The 20,856-nt window shown below is 34.8% G+C and overlaps 1 protein-coding gene across 4 annotated transcripts in view; it reads right to left on the bottom strand.

Annotated features, from left to right (window-relative positions):
* Positions 1–20,455, bottom strand: part of LOC106867524 (USP6 N-terminal-like protein) — a 39,548-nt gene extending 19,093 nt beyond the window's left edge. Inside the window, exons 1-3 of one of the 4 annotated variants that reach the window (XM_014912427.3) lie at positions 20,311–20,455; positions 6,596–6,651; positions 2,567–2,640 (exon numbers count right to left, since the gene is read on the bottom strand). In XM_014912427.3, the coding sequence (XP_014767913.1) occupies positions 2,567–2,640; positions 6,596–6,599 (78 nt within the window). In that variant the 5' untranslated portion in view covers positions 6,600–6,651; positions 20,311–20,455. Of the gene's footprint in view, positions 1–2,566; positions 2,641–4,838; positions 5,079–6,595; positions 6,652–8,717; positions 8,849–16,696; positions 16,722–20,310 lie in introns of those variants that run through there. The other 3 variants (XM_052974683.2, XM_052974682.2, XM_014912421.3) reach the window with 3 other exon arrangements.
* Between the last annotated feature and the right edge of the window lie 401 nt (positions 20,456–20,856).

The raw sequence follows: 20,856 nt of genomic DNA, 5'->3' as shown, positions 1-20,856 counted from the left end.
ACCAGAAGCCGAACTGTCTACCATTCACAACCCACTTCACCACACCCACATGTATCACTGACCAACCCCCACAAACTATCTTCACCACACCCGCCTATATTGATAACCAATGCACCAAACTCTCTTCACCACACCCACCTATATCTCTAACCAACACTCTGGACTGTCTTCACCACACCCACATGTATGAATAATACACTCTTCCATATTTCAGATTAGTTTACTTCCATATTTACCGTAAATCCTCGAGTATAGTCCGCCCTTGAGTATAATATGCAGGGGATTTTTGGGGGGCTGTACCTCTGAAAAACCTAAACCTTGTCTATAATACTTCTCTAACTTGAGTCAAGGAGGTCGATATAACGTCCTTGTTTTGTAAACGTATATACGGTAACGTCCTTTATTATTATTGTACATATAACATAATGCAAACGTGTAGCTTTTTTGTGCACTTTGTTTGCAGAAAATAAAGAAATAACAGTAATAACGTCAGTGAAAAATAAATATTAAGTAAATTGCCTTTCACATATTTATCACTTTGAAAATATTTTTCATTTTTAACCTCGTATATAGTATGCACTAGAAATTTTGACCTTTAAATTTTGGGGAAAATGTGAGGATTATACTCGAGGATTTACGTTATTCATGTATTATTTTTCTCAAATTATTAAACCTAAGCATTAGATTTTCATGCCTATCCTCACTCGTGGTCATGAACATTGGGTAACAACTGGAAAAGTATGGTCACAAATACATCTCCTTTAATACTGTACATCCACTGTGTCTTGTGAATTACTTGACGACCTCACCAATGCTGGTGCCACAAAAGAAAAGAACAAAGAGCACCCAGTAAACTCAATAATGTGGCTGGTGTTAGGAGGACATCCAGTCACAGAAACCTTGCTGAAGCAGATAATGGAAAACCAACACAGTTTTCAAGCTGGTCATGTCTTGTCAAACCATCCAACCATGCCAGCATAAAACATGGATGATAATGAAGGTGGTAATAGTACATAAAGACACTCATTATCAAAATATGAATATAAATAAATACTTTTGTTTCTGAAATATCATGTAATTATGATAAAAAAAAACCCATCATTATTTATGTTTCTACTGAAAGAAAGGAATGGAAATATTGAAATGGTAGTGTAATTAATGTCTTTTCATTCTGCTTTATGCGTTTTCTATCTCTCCATATTGGCCGACTTTACAATAGATACACTTTTACAGCCTACATAGAGAAAGTTCAAAGGTCACTTCTGAGCTTGCTCTTTGTTTTGAGGATACATGAACTTTATCAATCTGCTTTAGACAGCAATTATAATAAATCCAACTAACACTCCTATAAATCATAATACGAAGGGGGGGGGGGGAACCCAGTACATATTATACACAAAAGAGATTTTTCTTCAGGATTCCATAGCTCATAATTAGCGATTATAGACAGGTACATACTATATATGGAGTGGAAATAGGTGAACGATGAAAGAAAATGATTTCGTCCTTGTCTTAATCACAGATCTAAATTTCCGGGGTGTTCAACCAGAAGAATAATGAAAGTATCAGGTTCTGTCACAAACAAGCAAGATAAATGTACGATTATCCCTAGCCACAAAAAAAATCATGCTTGCCTTCTTTTGCTCATTGACTCCAACGTATGAACTGGATCCTTCTGGTCAAAATATTTTTGGAACATCTCCCATTGCCCTGCTAAGAGCACAGATGATCAGTATTTACCAGCAAGAAGAGGATCCAGCAGCACTGGCAACGACCACGCTCGAATGTTTTTTCACATGCCACCGGCACAAGTGCCAGTAAGGCGCATTTCAAAATTGATAATGTCTGAAGGTCACTGCTCCTCACTCAGATATTGTAGTTGCTGGTGTTAACACCTTCACCTACTGTTAAAGCAACATTAAGTACATTCACTCAACATTCTCAACCAAAATCTCATTGCTTAATGAAGCCTAGGAGATACCAGTCTCAATTAACCCTTTAACATTCACATTATTCTATTAAAAATAATGCTTTTTTATTCATATTGTTTTTTAATTAATCATGCATTATCTTGTAGCTTTTGAGATTTTGATGAGGTAACTTAATTTTTACAATTATATTGTAGGATTGGTGTGAGAGGCCAGATCTGGCCAGTTTGAACACAAAACAGGGAGAATATTTTGGATGGATATGGCCAGTTTAAATGCTAGTAGGTTAAATCAACTCTAGAACTCATCTGATTTTTAATTAACCTGAAAAGATGAAAAGCAAAGTTGATTTACCTCAGTGGGATTTGAACTAAAAACAAGAGTCGGAATACAGTAATCCCTCACCATATCATGGTTTATTATTCAAGCTTATGTAGATTCCTCCGTGCTATTGCTTTGCATTTATGATAAAATATATATATACAAATTATAAAAATAAATAAACAAACAAGTTCCACATTGACACGAATCCTATCAATCAACTTCATTAGTCTCAAAGACTAAACCGTTTTTTAAAAAGACCAGAATCACCTCAGAATTTGACAATGAAAGAAAGGAAATGATATCAAAGTCTGCACCTTGTCATATTTCTGCCAGATTTCTTCTCTTTCTTTAGCAGCTCGTTGTAGTTCTTCATAATCACTGAGCTTATCTGAAACAAATCAATATTGCCTTTTAGAATATTTTTTACCCAGAGAAAAAGTAGTTTGCTTATTACTGCTTCTTATAAACTAAGATTGCAATATTTTATGCTTAGGTACCAAATTCTCCAATTACTGCATTTCCAAGCATATAAATTGATGTAGTGTACAATGCAAACATTCAAACATCATCACCGTCTTTATAAATCCTGTTGCATTTCACATGGAATTTTTAGTCCTCCAAAGTCATCTTAGTGTATAATTCACCTAACCATTTTGGGATGTAGATTTTGGTCTGAAAATTTCAATTTGTATGCCTGAAAATATGGTAAATCTATGTCTACATGCATTCAATCACATTTGTTATTTCATATTTTCAAAACCGAATGAGATGTAATTCTTCTTTCATATTTAAGATAAATAAATCAAATCCCTGTTTTCTGATAAATACATCCATTATCATTAAAACATGGCCTAACTTAATGAAATTATTAGATGGAAAAATCTAAAATAATATAATTTTTTTAATATCATTGATTTGTAACCGAAATGCAGCTTAATTTTAATTTAACTGCAATAAATTATTTGAAGTTTTGGAATAGCTATCAGTATCTTATGAAGAAGGAAAAGGACAAGGAATTGAGGAGGGGTGCTTTTTTTTTTTTTTTTACATTCCAGTGTTTCATGCAATAGGAATTATATTTCTAAAAGAATTCCCCACTCACCACCAAATTACAATTTTTATATTTCTATTCCTCAATTTCTTACCCTTTTTCTTTTCCACAAGGTAGTGATAGTTATTTCAAATGTTTCCCAATTATTTTAAAAGTAAACATTTATTTTTAAAAAATTTCATCATTTTGTTACCAAATTTCTGTTCATATGCACTCCCATCCTTTTGATTAATTTTGAAAATAAGGAATCTAGTAAAATAGGTTTGTCATTGGTGAGATGATGTTTGAAATATAAATTATCAGGAAATTTTAATGGGATGTTTTAACTTAGACCAGCATGAAGCAGGTTTACATCATATAACCAAAGGGGATCTTAGGTGGGTTGGTATCGAAAGGGTTACTAAGCTATGATACAAATTAAAACAATGATAACTAAATTGCTAAAAATAGGAGTAATTTTATACTTATACAGTGAAAGTTTGGTAGAAGAGGATATTAATCAATGGATTTTAACTAAAAGGGTATTAGCTAATTAATTACAATCTGCTGCATAAAAAAAAAAAAAAATGAACTAAGTCTGAAAGTCAGAATCCAAAATTGCTAACTGGTATATATCAAATTAACCTTTAAACCTTAAATATGACCACCCCCAAGTATAACAAATATTTAAATAATCAACTTATTCCTAGGTAAAATTAAAAAAAAACACTTATGAAAATAAAATACAAAAATCTGAGATATAGAAACAACAGCTATATATACAAACATATGAGAGCGGAGCAAGAATCAATTCTGACAGTCACTAAAAACCATAAAGATAAAAAATAGTTGAGGTGTCATATGCTGTAGACATAACATATCAATAAACACAAGTAGGGAGGGGACATTTACTGGGATGTTACAAGAATGTGGGGCAGGGGTATAGCTAAACGAGCGGGGATAGTAAAATGGGGTGTGTTAAAAAAAATGATAATCGAGCTACAAAAGAATGTTTCCAGGGCACCAGTCCACCTAAGAACTATACAGGAGTACTCAGGTTATTGAAAATACTTGTTCATAATAGAAAACAGACCAAAATAAAGGATAGATTTTTATTTACAAACACCAGCATATCACCCAGTCTTCAGTTTCCCCCACAAACATGCAGAAGAGAGACACAAAAGTACATCATTAAATAATTATATGGGATATATTACTAATCAACATTGATTAGAACAATCTAATTTGGCATGAAAACAAACAACATGCATACAAAAAAAAAATGAAGATGATGATGATGATGGTAAAGATATAATAATAATAATAATAATAATACAGTGATGATGATAATAGTAATCACAATAAATAATAATGATTTTTATTATTATCACTAATCTTTATCAACACTATCATCTCCATGATGACGATAATAATAATAATAATGACAATAATAATAATCCTGAAGATGACAACAACAACGATGATGAGGATTTTAGCTATTTGCTGTAAGGCCACCGGATGAAAAGAACCATAGGCATATGATAATGTCAACTAACCTGAATGTTCTAACTGTATATAAAGCTGTAAAAATGATCCCATGACAAAGTCAAAAAGAAATAACATTCATCAGCTAGGTAGGTGTCTATACTCTGGTTGTTAATAATTTCAACAAACATAGTGAGATTTGAAGATAGAAAAAGATAGAAAGATGAGAGGCCATCCAGTTATAATGAGTGAAGTCATCTTTGATTTGATTCTGGTGAGGAGCTAACTAATGTATAAAGCCAGTTGTCCACACAAGCTGACCTATTTTGAAGAGCAGCAGGATATTGTTACATGTCAAATAGAATAACCTGGTTAGAGGATAGGCAATATAGCTTATTATAACAAGACAACAATCACCCTCTCCTATACACAAGCACTAGAGGGAGGTAGGCTATCAGAAATTATTCTGTGACAGTAAATAGTTTCGGTTTGAACTGTTTTTACCTGATTTATAGTTTATCATAAATAAACTTTAAACAATGGGTACAGATAGAATCACTAGTAAATAAAGGAAAATAGGTTTCAAATGGATAATAAATAAATAAAACAAAAACCAATAACAAAAAAAAAGTCAAAACAAGGCATGTTTCTGAAAAAGTTAGTAAAGTTTTCAAGTGATAGTTGCTTGGCAAGTCTCTTGATCTGAGATTGCGTGTCCAAGATGACACGATTACAAAGAATCAAAAGAGCTATTCTTCATTTATATTCTGAAATTCAGATTTTAGTTAGACAAGAAAATATTTTCTCACTAAATGCTAATACATAATGTTCATTGTATAAAAGACTCAAATTATTCTAATAATGACAGGATCACACAATCTGACAAAGGCTTCAGTAACTTGATTCCACATCCCTAGAATGCATGCACAGCCAAAATGATGTTCTTCCAAAGGCTCTCTGGTGTAATGTTTACTCAACAGGGTACATAGCTTGGATATTAGGGAGTGTCTCAATGCTGAGCTACTTCTCCTTGCTGACAGAACAGATCACAGTTCCACTACTATGAATAAAGTATCACAGGAAAGAATTGCAAAACAGAAGTCTTCAAGTCAAGCCAATCATCAGGAAACCTAAGGGCAGACCAAGAATGAGATTGCAATGTCATTATCAATCCGAATATGCTTGATGTATGTTCCCCAGTTTGAACATAACCAAAATTTCCAAACTAGACAATCCTAAATTGCCTTATCATCTCCATAATTTACTAACATCAATGCTCTCAGAAACAGAATTGCTTCTAACAGATTCTCTTCCATAGAAACCCTTCGTCTGATCTGAGCGGTTTTAATGCAGAAAACAAAATGTGTGAAACCAGAAATTCCAATACTTTATATTAAAGAGTGAGTCAACTCTGCAGTCCTGAGTGGAGGATCTGCAAAAACTGGGAACAAAGAAGACTCATTTGATCTACTGGAAGTGCCATGTTAAATAAAATAAACTGTAGATTTTAGCAGCTGACATTAAAACCATCAGCTGATGCATCATTAATGAATGATGGATGAAAGTGTCATGTGCTGACGGTGTGGTCTGAAGTAGAAACTTCAGGGTGTTAGTCTTCACACAGGACATAAGAGCGAATCAAGATAAGATGAGTAACAATATACTGTGCAGCAGACCTATCAAACCCATAATAGCAGACATAAATAGTCTTCAAAGTACTGGTGATGAGCAACAACTATGGTTGACTTTCAAATTTTTCATAGTTCTATAGATATTATCTAAAAAGGGTGATTACATATTCAAGCGATCATTGAAAATATATACTTACACATGTTTTAACGAAAATACTTTAACTTTACACCATGTTAGAAATTCCATATCAACCTGAAATAAAACAGAAAATTTTATTTATAAACATTTAAAAAAAAATTTTTTTTAAATTTCAGTTATTTCCAATTGTGTATTTTCTCAACAGAATTGTCAAATTGCAGACCGCATACTTTTAATAATCGAGGTTTACACAACACTGAGTATAATATTGTATTGATTCAATACGTGAGAGAGAGAGAGAGAGAGAGAGAGAGAGAGAGAGAGAGAGAGAGAGAGAGAAAGAAAGAGAGAGAGAGAGAGAGAAAGAAAGAAAGAGAGAGAGAGAGAGAGAGAGAGATCATATTTTCACATCGAGACGAAGAATATATGGATATGAGATTATATATTTATTTATTCATAACCCTTGTTTGTATTGCTTATTCTAATATTTATTGCGGAGACATCAACGTTCTATGTTGTGTGTCAGTCAAGTTTTGTCTATAGTTTTTGAATAAGCAGCTTTCAGCTACAACGGAAGGGAAATAAATCTTGATGAATTGAAATTACTTGGTATGTAATTTATACCTGACTGCTGAAAAGGCTCGTGAGGCTAATTTTACAGCTGAGTGTAATACATGCATTTGACTATCTATGTATCTAAATATATTTATAACCCAAGACATACTTGTATTGCAGTATATGCACACGCGCGCGCGCACACACATTAATAATCACAGAAGCAAGCCTAGCATTTTTGACTAAGAATTAAGTAAAGATTATCCATATGGCTAAGGGCATATAAACCCTTTTGTTACCAAATTTCTGTTGAAATACAGGCTTTGTTTCAATTAATTTTGAAAATAAGAATTTATCAAAATAATTTTGACCTTTATAAGAGTGATGCTTGGAACATAAATTAACAAGGAACTTCGTTGGAATGTTTCAATTTAGTTAGATGACTATAAAACAAAAAAAAAAAGTTTGTACAATTGAACTAGGGATGATTTCAGGTGTGTCAGTATCAAAAAGGTTAATTAATTAAAATTTCTTGACTAGTTACTTCAAATATGCTAGCTCTAACATTAACCCTTCGAGGACCAGCGGGGCTGGAATTACACTAAAGGCCATTGGGGTCCCTTGGGACCCCCTTTTATTTTTGCGCATTTCCGCACTATCCATAAAGTAATATTTGTTTAATCTTGTATATATGTGAATACATGTTACAGAACAAGAAATTTAACACTTTATAGGTTTATATTAGTAATTATTAACGTTTAATGCAAGATACTTAAAATATAATTTGACTAAAAAAGAAAACCTTTATTGAAAGAAATCAATATTTTTTTATAATTTTGTAAGTTATACATATAGCACTAAATATAAAATAAAACAAAATTATTTAGTATAACGATTGTCATGAGATATAAAATCATTTAGATAAAAAATGTAAAATTTGCTGGGGACCCCAAAGGACCCCCGCCGGCCCGCGAATATTATTAAGTCTTTATGAAGTAGGCGCACTTGGATATTTTCTTCCGGTCCTTAGATTATAACACTTCTCTGTGTTCAGCAACTTGTACATCTACCACGATTGAGTGATTGAATAGACCAAAGTGTGACCAAATTCGTTATCAAATAAAAGATCAAAGTCGCCCCATGCTGTAACTTTATATACCTTTTGTTTGTCAGTACACTGCGGCCATGCTGGGGTACCACCTTGAACAATTTTAGTCGAACGAATAGACCGCCAACAAACAAGATGAACTTATCTCAGTTTCCGTGTACCGAATCCACTCATAAGGCTTTGGTCGGCCTGAGGATATAGTAGGAGACACTTGCGCAAGGTGCCACGTAGAGGGGCCGTACCCGGAACCATGTGATTGGAAGCTAACTTCTTAACACAGCCATATTTAATCAAAATTTCCTGCTTGTCTCCTAAAACATTTTTAGCATCACAATTAGTCACGAAGATAATGATTGTCCTTATCACAAGAGAGAAAATGTAATTAAAATTTCTTAGCTTTCGTGCAACGGGTACCTATGGGTAGATTCCACTAGTCTTTCTTTAAGTCTGAACTCAGGTCAATGTAATAATGGTTTCAAATTTTGACAGAAGGAAGAGTAAAGTTGATTACACCGACCCCAGAGAAGATGAAAAACAAAGTCGACGACGGCGGAATTTAAACTCAGAACGTAAAAACGGACAACATGCAGCAAGCATTTTGCCCGGCGCGCTTAACGATCCTGACAGCTCGCCGCATTCAGTCAATGTAATAATAATTGACGCGTTACTAAACTGGACCAGTTTTCTCTTTTGATAAACACAGTGCAGTGTCCTTGACAAAATATAAACCGCAAATATTTCACTTTGCTCAAAATATGCCAGACTGAGAAAGCCTGTGTGAGTGTGTGTCCATTTTGTTTCCCACTCCTCTTTCTTTCATATATAGCTATTAGCTCGGTTGATACCAGGAGTGATTAATTTGTGTTTTAATATTATAATCCTCTTCAAAGGCGGCGAGCTGTCAGAATCGTTAGCACGTAACATTTCGTCGGTCTTTACATTCTGAGTTCAAATTCTGCCGAGGTCGACTTTGCCTTTCATCCTTTTGAGGCTCGATAAAACCAGCTGAACACTGGGGCCAACACGATCGAGTATAAGAATTGGATGAGATATGATGGCTCGGCCATCTCTCCCCAGTTCTTATATTAATCATTAAAATCTAGAAATAGAACAACACGAGGGATAACGGTAACAACAGATCAATAGTTTATTCTAGGTTGGTGTAGAGCCGTTTCGTTCCTGGTTGAACAGGCATGCCGCTAGAATACCAAAGGAAGCTTCGACCACATGTCGGGGTAGAGCTGAGAGATACATGTTGTCACCACCGCTGCTAGAGAGAAAAGAGGTCGGACGCTATTGCTTTTTCTCCACCTGTTGCATTACGCATGCGTGCTCGGGTACTTCCGCTAACGGCAAATCCCTTGCACATGCGCAATGGCACTTCTCAAGATGGCGGCCACACGCGCCACTACACGAGTATACCCCTCCCCCAAATTTTCAGGTCTTGTACCTATGGTGTGTGTGTGTGTCTATAGTTCAAATTTACAGAAAACACAAGACGAAGACAGGTGAAGGAAAAGTCTTTGACGTTTCGACCCTACGCTCTTCATCAGAAAGGATTGAGAGAGGTAAAAAAACAAAAAGAAAAAAAACTGAGAGTGAAAAAATGTGTTGGGATTAACGGTTCAACATGTGCGTGTGTGTGTGTGTGTGTTCACCAATATTAAAATGACTCACACAAGAATAAAAACGTTATATGCTCCCCATCACATACAATTCATTCACTCTAATTTATAAGGGCATGATTAACATAGATGATTAGTGTAACAGCCCACGCTTAGAAGGAAGGTGGCAGAAGAACACCTAGTTCCTGTTTGAGGAGGGTTTAACTATTTACGAATGAAAAATCAATCACTCGTAATAACCCCTGCTTCTTACATTGTCAAAACATACCGTATTTCTTTTTGAATTCTCTTTCTGAAGTTACTTCAGAACAGATTTGCCATCCTTTGAAGATACTAACTATTATGTTGAATAGGACAGAATGAGACAATTGGATGTAGTTAGGTGGATGCAGGTGATTCAACATGACTAACTGGACATGGAACCTGTTTTGGTGACAGTACTTTTAGACACTGGAGGCAAACACACACATCCACTCTCTCTCTCTCTCTTTCTTTCTTTCAAGTATATGCAGAAATATACACACACTACTAGACAATGAAGATTATGTTTCAACTTCCTTTTTGGAACTAACAACATAAAACTAACATCTCTGTGAGAATCAGGACACTGAATGAAAGTGAAACTTAAACAGAGAAATCTTGAGATTCTGTTAATCTGAAAACACGAATAAATGTTAGACACGCTAGGCACAGTTAATACAGTTTGTTAACTGAACACTATTGGCATAAACACTTTCCCTTGGCTCAAACACACAAAGAGAAATATGTTCACAAACATATTTTTAAAAAGTGGTGGACGGAGGGAGAGAACAAGAGAAACATTAAAACATATGGTGTCAATAAGTTAGCATTGAATGAGTGGAGTTAAAAACATCTCACACCCAAGTTGGATCAGCTGTAATAACTGGCCTATAAACTTTTAACCTAGGGTTTTACTGCTTCGGTACACAGGAGCCCTGGGGTAATTTTGTCTCCGGTTGTTTCTTGATGTATCTTTGCTGTTAAATATATCAGTATTTCTTTCTTTGCCTAGTCTCCGAGTAGCACAAAGAAAACTAGCTACGTAGACTGCAGAAAAGACAACCTGTCAAGGACCCTTTTGTACAAGTGGCACCACTGCTATTTATATATCAGAAAAATTACTTATATGGATATGCTGGAAATCTATTTTTTCGCAGCATTTTTCACTTGAACTGAAAATTACCACATCCTGGAGGCTTCCAATCTAACTGTCTAATAAATCTCAATTTCTGGTAAGGACTAAATGTTGATTTTGAAAATATTTCTTAAATTTCATAATACTTGATTATCATCATCATCATAATCATTTTAACATCCACTTTTCCATGCTCACATGAGTCAGACAGAATTTGTTAAGGCAAATTTTCTACAGCCGGATGCCCTTCCTGTCTCCAAGTAGAGTGCCATTTCCTTATGACCAGACACGTTTCCACAGAATATAAATAGAAATGAAGAACACCACTAGCATGTCGAGGACACTGGTCTTTGACAACTATATCATGTGATGTCAAAGCAAGAGACAATAAAACACACACACATATATCATGGACTCTCCCATTGTTAGACAACATATAAGGGTTCAGCAATTTCTTGCCGAACAACAACACATAAGCTTTGTTTACAGTGATCAAATGTTTGTGTATGCATAAGCTCACTCCCTCCATCAAACTGACATTACCTGTACAGATGCACCATGTGCCACATGTCAGATGACAAAAAGATCGCAGAGCAACATGAAATAAAGTGTTTTGCTCAAGAACACAACAGAACGCCTGGTCTTGGAATCAAAACCATGATCTCACAATCCTGAGTGCAACATCCTAACCGCTAAGCTATGCGCCTTCATATATATATATGTGATGATGGGCTTTCAGTTTCCAGGCCTGGGGTAAGATCCCACTGTCATGAGGTGGGATCTTACCACACTGTCATACATGTGCCTAGCATGTCTAACATTTATCCATGTGCTCAGATTAACAAAATCTCAAGAGTTCATTGCTGAAGTCTCACCTCCATTCAGCATCAGAATTCTCACTCTCATGTTAGTCTGTGTTGTTAGTTCCAAAAAGGAAACTGAAACATCATCCTTATTAGTCATCAATGTCTAACATCCACTTTTCCTTGGTTGCATAGGTTGGATGGAATTTATTGATGCAAGATTCTTTTTTTTTTTTTACAGCCACATGCCCCCGCTTCCTGTCGCCAACCCTCACTTGTTTCCCAAAGCATGGTAATGTTTCCCTGTGATCAGATATGTTATTCAAGGAAGACTGGAAATCAACATCACTTGTATGATGGTGATACTCATTTACAATCATCATGATTATCAAGACAAGGGTACATACCAACATACACACAAATGATGTGTGTGTATATATATATATATATATATATATATATATATATATATATATATGTATGTGTGAGTGTATATGTATATACATGTATGTATATGTGTGCATATATATATACATATATATACACACACAACATATAGATACAGAGGGCTTCTTTCAGCTTACATCAACCAAACCCACCCATAAGGTTTTGGTCAGCTCAGGACAATAGAAGACACTGACTCAAAGTACTGCACAGTGGGACTGAACCTGAAACCACATGGCTGGGAAGCAAGCTTTTTAACCACTCTGCCACACTTGTGCCTAAAAGAGAGAAATTTCCCTCAAATGACACCCTGGCATTATAACAACTTCTCGCAGTTAAGCTGTTAAAACAACTTTACAATTTCAAATTAATCACATTACTCCTTTAGAAGGTTCATACACTATTATCAACATCATTTGGACAATCCTGGTCACTGATTACTAATTCCCTTTTTATGGTTGTGATTTATGGCTGTAATACTCAATTAATTTAATAGTTTGATTGAATATTATCATCAAGTGAAATTTGATGAGCTTCTTCATCTTTGCCAAATACAGTTTAATTTCACTGAAATTATGCATGGTTTTCCATCATCTAAAGTTATGCATTATTAATTGGCTTTTGTAGTTGTGATGTCAACATAAGTAGCTAAATTGCAAAGCTATGGCTGAAGCTAATGAAATAGAATTATTTATTGTTATTAATATTTCTCTATTAATACTCAGTGTAATCGCTAATGATGTTATGTTAGATGTGTTCCCCCCCCCCCTCATAAATAGCCAGTTTTTTGTCGTCCTTTCATGCTTATCAAATAGAACAGTCTCCAAATATTGATGTAGCCTCAGGCCATAAAAATAATACTATTAATCACATAATTACTAAATGAAGCGAAATGATATTGTGATACTGTCTTATTTATACAAAATGAAGACGACTTGCCACAAAGATATGCTGGCCAAGTCTTACAGAGACTGAAAAGATTCCCGATGAATGAAAACAGTCTCAAACCTGACTCACTCTTTTCAATCCAGACAAAGACATTTTGACCCAGAGTTTCTCTTGGTGTGTTTATGTATAGAGGGTGAACAGACAAACTGCTGTGTTTAATAAAATTAAGATGCTTTTAACCTTTTTTAAACATCATGGAGAAGAAAGAAGAGTGATATGGATGCAAACTGTATCTTCCCATTAATAGGAGTGGTGAAGCAATAAAGTTTACTAACATTTAAGATGCCTGGAGAGACTGGTCTTTGTTGTCAGTTTTGCGAAGTACTGCTTTAGCCAATCATTGGCTGACGATAGAACGCTGGCTGGACTTAATGTTGATTGGTCAACCTAGTATGAGTTAGAGCAATGGTTCCCAAAGTGGGTAGTTTTGCTCCCAAGGGGCAGTGAAAAGTTCTAAGGGGGCGATAATGGGGTAGCGATTCATGTGAAAAGTGGGACAATAATGGGGTAGTGATCCATGTAAAATCAACAAAATAATGGGTTCGTTAGGTTAAGTTTTATTTGTGATGATTAGTTGGGGTGGGGGTGCTAGGAATGTGGTGTGGGTGTCAAGGGGGCTGCAACCTGAAAAATTTGGGGAACCACTGAGTTAGAGCATCAATCACATCAGTCCAGAAACATATTCGTGTCATGGACTTTGCCCTTTCTTTTCTCACTATATCTCATGACATAAAAAACAAAACAAAAAAAAAAACGATTAACAGCAATATGGAAGACATGTTAAATCCTACATTCGTCTCACACTAACATTATCACTAGCCTACCACTTGTTAATAACCCACATTTACCTTTGCTTTAGTCACCTTCTATGTTGTAATCTATACACACTTAAACACGTGTGTGCGTGTGAAGGCAAATAGCCTAGTGGTTAGGGTGTTGCACTCACGATAGCAAGAACATGGTTTCCATTCATAAACCATTGGTGTGTTGTATTCTTGGGCTAAGCATTTCATTTTAGGTTGTTCCAGTCTGCTGGTGTTCTATTCAAGGGGACTGTTGGATTGTCTACCTAACCTGTGGGGGTGATATCATTCAAAAGCTAAAACAATGCAAGGCAGCACATCGTCACCCCGCAGTGTATACCAACATCCAAACATCCAGTAGTCTAGCCAGTACAATGAGATATATGTATTACACATAAACACACAGTGTGTGTGTGTATTTATAAACACACACAATACATGCACATTTCCAATGATTAATGCATTTGATATTCTATTGCACCACCAGCTCTCTGAAACTCACAAATCTATTTCTTAGATTTCTATTCACTTTAATCCATACTCAGTCCACTCCCTTCCAGACAATACAAGACCATTACCGTCATTATTACTTGTTCAAGGCAACACACTTTTCATGTCCCATACTTATACTCAGCAAAACAAACAAATTTTCTTTGTCAATACAAGAGATTTTGATTTTACTCAGACACAACTACTCCTTACTGTTCGTATTTCACAAAATAAACCAGAAGTAGAGTTTCTATCACTTACTATTCTATTTCTATTACTCAGAATTATTCCTCCACATACAACACTGCTGACCGGCCCCACCCCCAAACCCTGGGTACTTCGACTCAGGTAATTAACCTTTTCACTGTAATGATGTTAAATATTTACCAAAAAACAGAATTGGTATTTTCTGCAATGGACTTGACACATCTCAAAAAAACAAAAAATAGTGACGTTCCTCAACAAAAGATTGGTTAGTATATAAAACTGCTGTCTACAGTTAAAGGTAATAAAATTTTGAATAAAAATATCTCATTTCTGCAGTAAACTGATTGTTCTGAATAGGAGATGTTTCACCTCTGACCAATCAAAACAGCTAACTGGATGACCAATGGCAATAGCATATCTCTCTCTGGCTATTTCTCTCTACACAACAACATCAAACATTCCAAATAGTTTGCTAACAGCTCTGATACAGCTATGCAAACCAAAGATGCTGCCGATAGTGCCACACTACACACATTTGGTAAATCTGCACTCAAATCTATCCCTTTCTGGGTCCAACACTTTGCATACTTTCACAAGGCCCCCTCCAGCCCCACCCTCTGAAACTATCCCTCCCATTGCTCACAAACACTGCAACCCAGAGTTAGCTTCTATACTCACTAAACTCTTCAATTCCTCCTTCATTACAGGAATCTACCCTGATCTTTGGAGACGCATTACAGTGTGCACCATTCTCTAGAAAGACCACCCCCTTTAACACTCACTCACAGGAGACAGCCATTAACAACATAGGCCTCTAACACATACACACACTCTCTCTCTCTCTCTTTTCTTAACCCTTTTTACTGCATTCGAAACATCATTAACATTAACTGTGGAAAGCTGTTTTATATACCAATCAATCTTTTGTCGAGGAATGTCATGTTTGAAACTATTTTTTGTTGAGATATGTTAAAGTTGTTTTTGTATCTGGTTTGCGTGTGTTAACAATAATATTGGCATAATGACTCTCCCAGGACACTATTGTTTTTTTTTGGTAACTATTTAACATTATTTGACAACAGGTGTTAGCTTCTTTAAGTCCCCGTAATTTAACAGTTCCGCAAAATGGATCGATAGAATAAGTACCAGGCTTAGAAAATGAACTGATGTCGATCTGATCAACCAAACCCTCCAGGACAATGCCCCAGCATAACTGAAACCAGTTAGGGAATTATATGTGTGTGTGTGTGGAGGATATCAAAATAATATGGTACCGAAGCTAAGTAGTAGCAATGACAGGGCCAAGCAGCTTCAAAACCAGTAACAGAGTTGTCAAACCTAGGACTGGAAGCATCATTAGATACATCAGACAGTAATACCTTGCAGTATTTAGTTAAGGTTCCTTACTTTCCAAATTCAAACCAAGTAGAGGTCAACTTAGCCATTCAGTCATCTGGAGGGAAGTGGGGGGGGGGGGTCTACAAAATAATGTAGCAGACAAAGAAAGAGATCGATTTAGTGCAGCGCTTCTTAACCTGGGTACTTGCGACTCTTAGGGGTCCATTGAAGCTAAATAGTAAATTGGGTGTCTACATAGTATTCTAGGGATCTATGTGTATTTCTTACGGGAAACAAGGTTTCTTTCTCTAACGCTTTACACAGTTCAACATGTTTCCGGTCATTCAAACATGTTCACCCTGAGAGTGCTATGGTAAACTTACACAAGAGAATGAGTGAGAAAGAAAATAGAAATTTTGAAAGAAGTATCTATAAATTTGTTTTTAAACACCACAAAGCTATGAGGCGAGGGATCCACCAGAGTAGAATAGCACTATAGGAATTCATAGATAAAAATTTTTTTAAATTGTTGAGAACTACTGATCTCATCGGTTGTTCCCTCCCCACAAAAAACTTTTGGAGTCTCGAGCCTATGTAAAATAATATCTATTTTACAATACGATTAAATATTTTAAGCAGGCATTAAAATATGCTTCGAGATTTATAATCATCCTAATTCTTACCCATTTTCTATGCTGGTATGAGTTGTACGGTCCCATTAGTCCACATCGTGTTGTGCTCATAGCAACAGAGACAACTGGTTAACTTTGTTGTCATGCGTGTCACACGGTGTAGCGTGGACTGGGTGCATTTTATAGAATACAAGGAAAGTTGAGACTAGAGTAGCCTGTCTTGTGTCAATTCTTATTTGGAGTAAACTGCTGTCCTGAATAACCAGCAGTGCAGCAGGGGAATGAAAGTTTGTCTCGTTTGTATAACCTATTTGGGGTTTGAGAATAAGAATATGGACATAAATATGAGGTCCTGAAACAGGTTTAAGAACAACGTTACAACTAGAATTATTGAGCAAAGTTTTACTTAAACTTATTTTACCCCTTATGACGAAAAATATCTTCCCCAGTGATTAAATCTTGCTTTATTCAAATAGATACTTAAATATTAGAAAATACTTTACGCTGAATGAAGATGGAACCCAACAGTTTCAACGAAAGTTGAAATAGCAATGAAGAAGCTATATAAGATATTGTAACATACTGACTAATGCAACGAAATTGTTGAAGATATACCGACTAGAGAAAATGTGCGATGGTGCTAGTAAAAGGGGGAAAAAACATGCTATTTTGTAGGAGAAAGCAGTTAGTGTCAAAAGGAATTAGGTCATAAGCTTAGAGGCGAATCTCGCAGTTCTATGACTTTGACAGCCAATACCGAGTGAGAAACTATAGCATCAGTAGTTACCATTTATTGAAATAAGGAATAAATTAGACAGCACTTATAGCAAGACTGAAAATACATTAGGTCAAGTGGTGTAAGTGCGTGTGAATGTGTAAAATTCATAACAAAATTAAATATAATATAGACAGATATTTATAAAGTTACACCTTTCTGCTAATGTTTTTGGTGCTGAAAAGTTACTTGTTGATAAAAGCAGAGAAAATTCCTTCTTTATGGAGCAGCCATTATATAAGAGAAACTAGTTATTGACACTTTAATACTTTAAAAAACAATATATACACAAAACAAGGCGGTTGAAACAATAAAAATAGTAACTAAACTTTTATTAGAGACACGAACAAAATGGTGAAAATAAATATCAAAAATGGGAAACTAATAACATTAAAGAGTCAAAACTTTTTTGTCGGATCCCCAGAAACAGAATGATATTAGTATACATATATATCGTTATGTTTGGGGTTATTTATCATTAAAATAAAATTGTTATAAATATGAAAATGGTCAATAATTTTTTTTTCTCTCAAACTTCAACAGATCACCTAAACACTTTTATAAGGGAAACAAGACCTTGATTAATAATAATAGCGATTCCGTTGTACCAAATTCGTTTTATTCAGGTTTATCGGGAAAATGTTTTTGCAAATAATTAAACTCTTCAGTTTGGTTTGGAAGAAGAAGAAGGAAAATATAAGGGCTTAACAGTTAATCTAAATTTTTTTTTTTTCAAATCTAAGTATGTGTGAAATCGGGGAAAATACTTAACTTCCACAGACAAGGAAACTACAAAAAATAAAAAAATATATTTTTGAAGTAAAAAACTGTTTAGAGTTGAAAAAAAAAAACTGTTCTATATTTGTACGAGTATGGTGAGATAACATGTTACATATGGAAATATTTGAACAGTCAATTCATGAAAAACATCCCATTGATATTATTATTATTATTACTATTCTATAAGTCCATTATGAGATTAAAACTTGAGATGTTAATTTGATATCCAAAGTTGCACTGACATACGAAGAAGAAATCTATGATTAATAGGCAAGACACTTTTTACTCAAGTTTAGAAATACTACAACAATAATGCAAACATACGTGAAGATGTCGAGAACCAACTTGAAGTTTAATAAGGAGAGAAAAAAATCATTTAGACGTCATTCTATACTTGTCAGTATCGAAAAACTGAAAAGAAGCTAAAGAGGTTTCGTTATTAAATCATTCATATTAAAAATGAACTAAATATATTAGAGTTATTAGTAAAAAAAAAAATGTGATTATCATTTGACGCACCCAGCCTTATAAGTACATTTAAGAAGTTTTATTAAATAGTTTTCTATGTAGGTGTGAGATACTGAGGAGGTCATCATTCTACTTCCTCGACTCTTAAAGAGGACTTGAACTTTGGGGCTTCTTGCTCAAAGATTTGTTCAGTAAATATCAGCTATTTTGCTTTTCAGAAAACTTAACGGCATTTTCTAAACAGTTCAACTTTCTAAAATTAAATCATTTGAATGCACTGCCCTAATCCTTAGCTGGAAAGAACATTTTATGTGGATCTTTAAAGGACAAAATTATTAATATCTAAGTCGAAATTGCAGCTTATATTTCCACTAGGACCCACAACAGAAAACTACTTCCATTTAATGACAAACACCATCGAAATATATACAACAATTAGACCAACAATCCGTTTCCCCTCTCAGACCAAGAAAAAATAAATATAAACAATTAACAGATCCTCATTTTAGTTGAAATTAAGAAAATATAAATTTTACTAATTGTCTATTTAACCCAAATGTTTTGCTTCTGTAAGGGGTTTATTTGGTTGTTTTTTTAGAATTTAAATTAGTAAATAGTAATTTAGCTGAATTAATTGCTAATTACTCAAGAACCTTTCAATATTTGCGGACTCATAGCAATGAAAACTTGTGGAAGAATGCGTGTGTATAGTAGATGCGCATGTCATGTCTATTTGAGTATGTGTTTACAAATAGAATATATATATATATATATATATATATAATTGGCTTTAAAAAATAAAAAAACACACCAAATATTTCCATTTTGTAAGTTTCCTACAATTTTAAAATCCCGTAATTTTTCAAAAAAAAAAAAAAAAATAATTAAAGTAGTCATACGATTATTCATTCACATTATTATTATTATTATTATTATCACTATTATTTTAGAAATACTTTTACAGCTAATATTGTTTGACGAAATTAATCTTAAACATTGTGAATAAATTTTACTCAGAAAAACCATTTTGCTTTTAGTTAAATTCTGCCCCACCCTGAATCGAAAGGGTAACAGCAACATGAACGAATCTACATCACTACTTGAGAATTATGCAGTCAATTCTAGTCTCTGGTTCACATATAATATAATATATACCTGATACATATACACACGTATTTTATATACCCTGCAAATGTATATATACTCTACAGGATTGTGTAATGATAATAATAAGCGGTTTTAATTAAATAATCAACTTACAGTATTGGCATGGTTAGCAAATGGGAGGAAAACGGGTGGGAGAAATATTTGAGTAGACTACAGAAATTGTTGATATAGTAAATCATATTGGGAGGATATAACTTGGAACTGGTCAACCATAATGATTTATTAACGAGGAATATTTTCTTGCGCATTTCGCATGGAATGAGATGAAGTAAATGGGGATATTTTTGCTGGGATTTCGAACCTTGCAAAGTTATTTTCCAAGGCTGAACCTGTGGCTACTGTGTATGGCACAGGGTAGCAATGACTGAACATATAGGAGATATATATAGCTATTTATGAGGGGGAGCTGAGGTTGGTGAACACGGGAAGAATGATTTTAAAACGTAGCTGATATGAACGAATTGAGAAGCCATACCTGGGCAACATGTAAGAAAATAATTAATCCAATTTAATCCAAGAGCATCGCGCTGACAGCATCACGAAAAGACGGGGAATACCTCCATGTCACGTGCCCTGGCCAACAGCGCCACCTGATCTCTGGAGAGAACGACTCCCCTTCCAAGGGAGATTACTCCAAAGTTAAATTCAACAGAGTTACCTCAGACAACAATCCAAACCGCTGCTTCTTACATTGATTGAATTATAAAACTTGTGGGGAAGAAAATACAAGTGACGTTATTCTAAATATTCTTAATGACATAGGTGCTCTTAGTAAAAAGTATCATTCTCCGATGTTTAACCTTATGCTTGAAGTGTATACTTACAGTCCTTTCTACTATAGGCACAAGGCTTCAAGTTGGGGGAAGAGGATTAGACGATTACATCGACCCTGAAAGGATAAAGGGCAAAGTCTATCTCGGCAGAATTTGAACTCAGAATCTAAAGCCAGAGAAAAAATGTCGTTAAGCAATTCGTCTGACTTGCTCATGATTTTGCCATGGTAATCACAATATTTGCCTCT

This window comes from Octopus bimaculoides, chromosome 19 (assembly GCF_046866305.1).
Source record: "Octopus bimaculoides isolate indiv1 chromosome 19, ASM4686630v1, whole genome shotgun sequence".
Lineage (NCBI taxonomy): Eukaryota > Metazoa > Mollusca > Cephalopoda > Octopoda > Octopodidae > Octopus > Octopus bimaculoides.
This window is presented reverse-complemented; position numbering and strand designations above follow the sequence as displayed.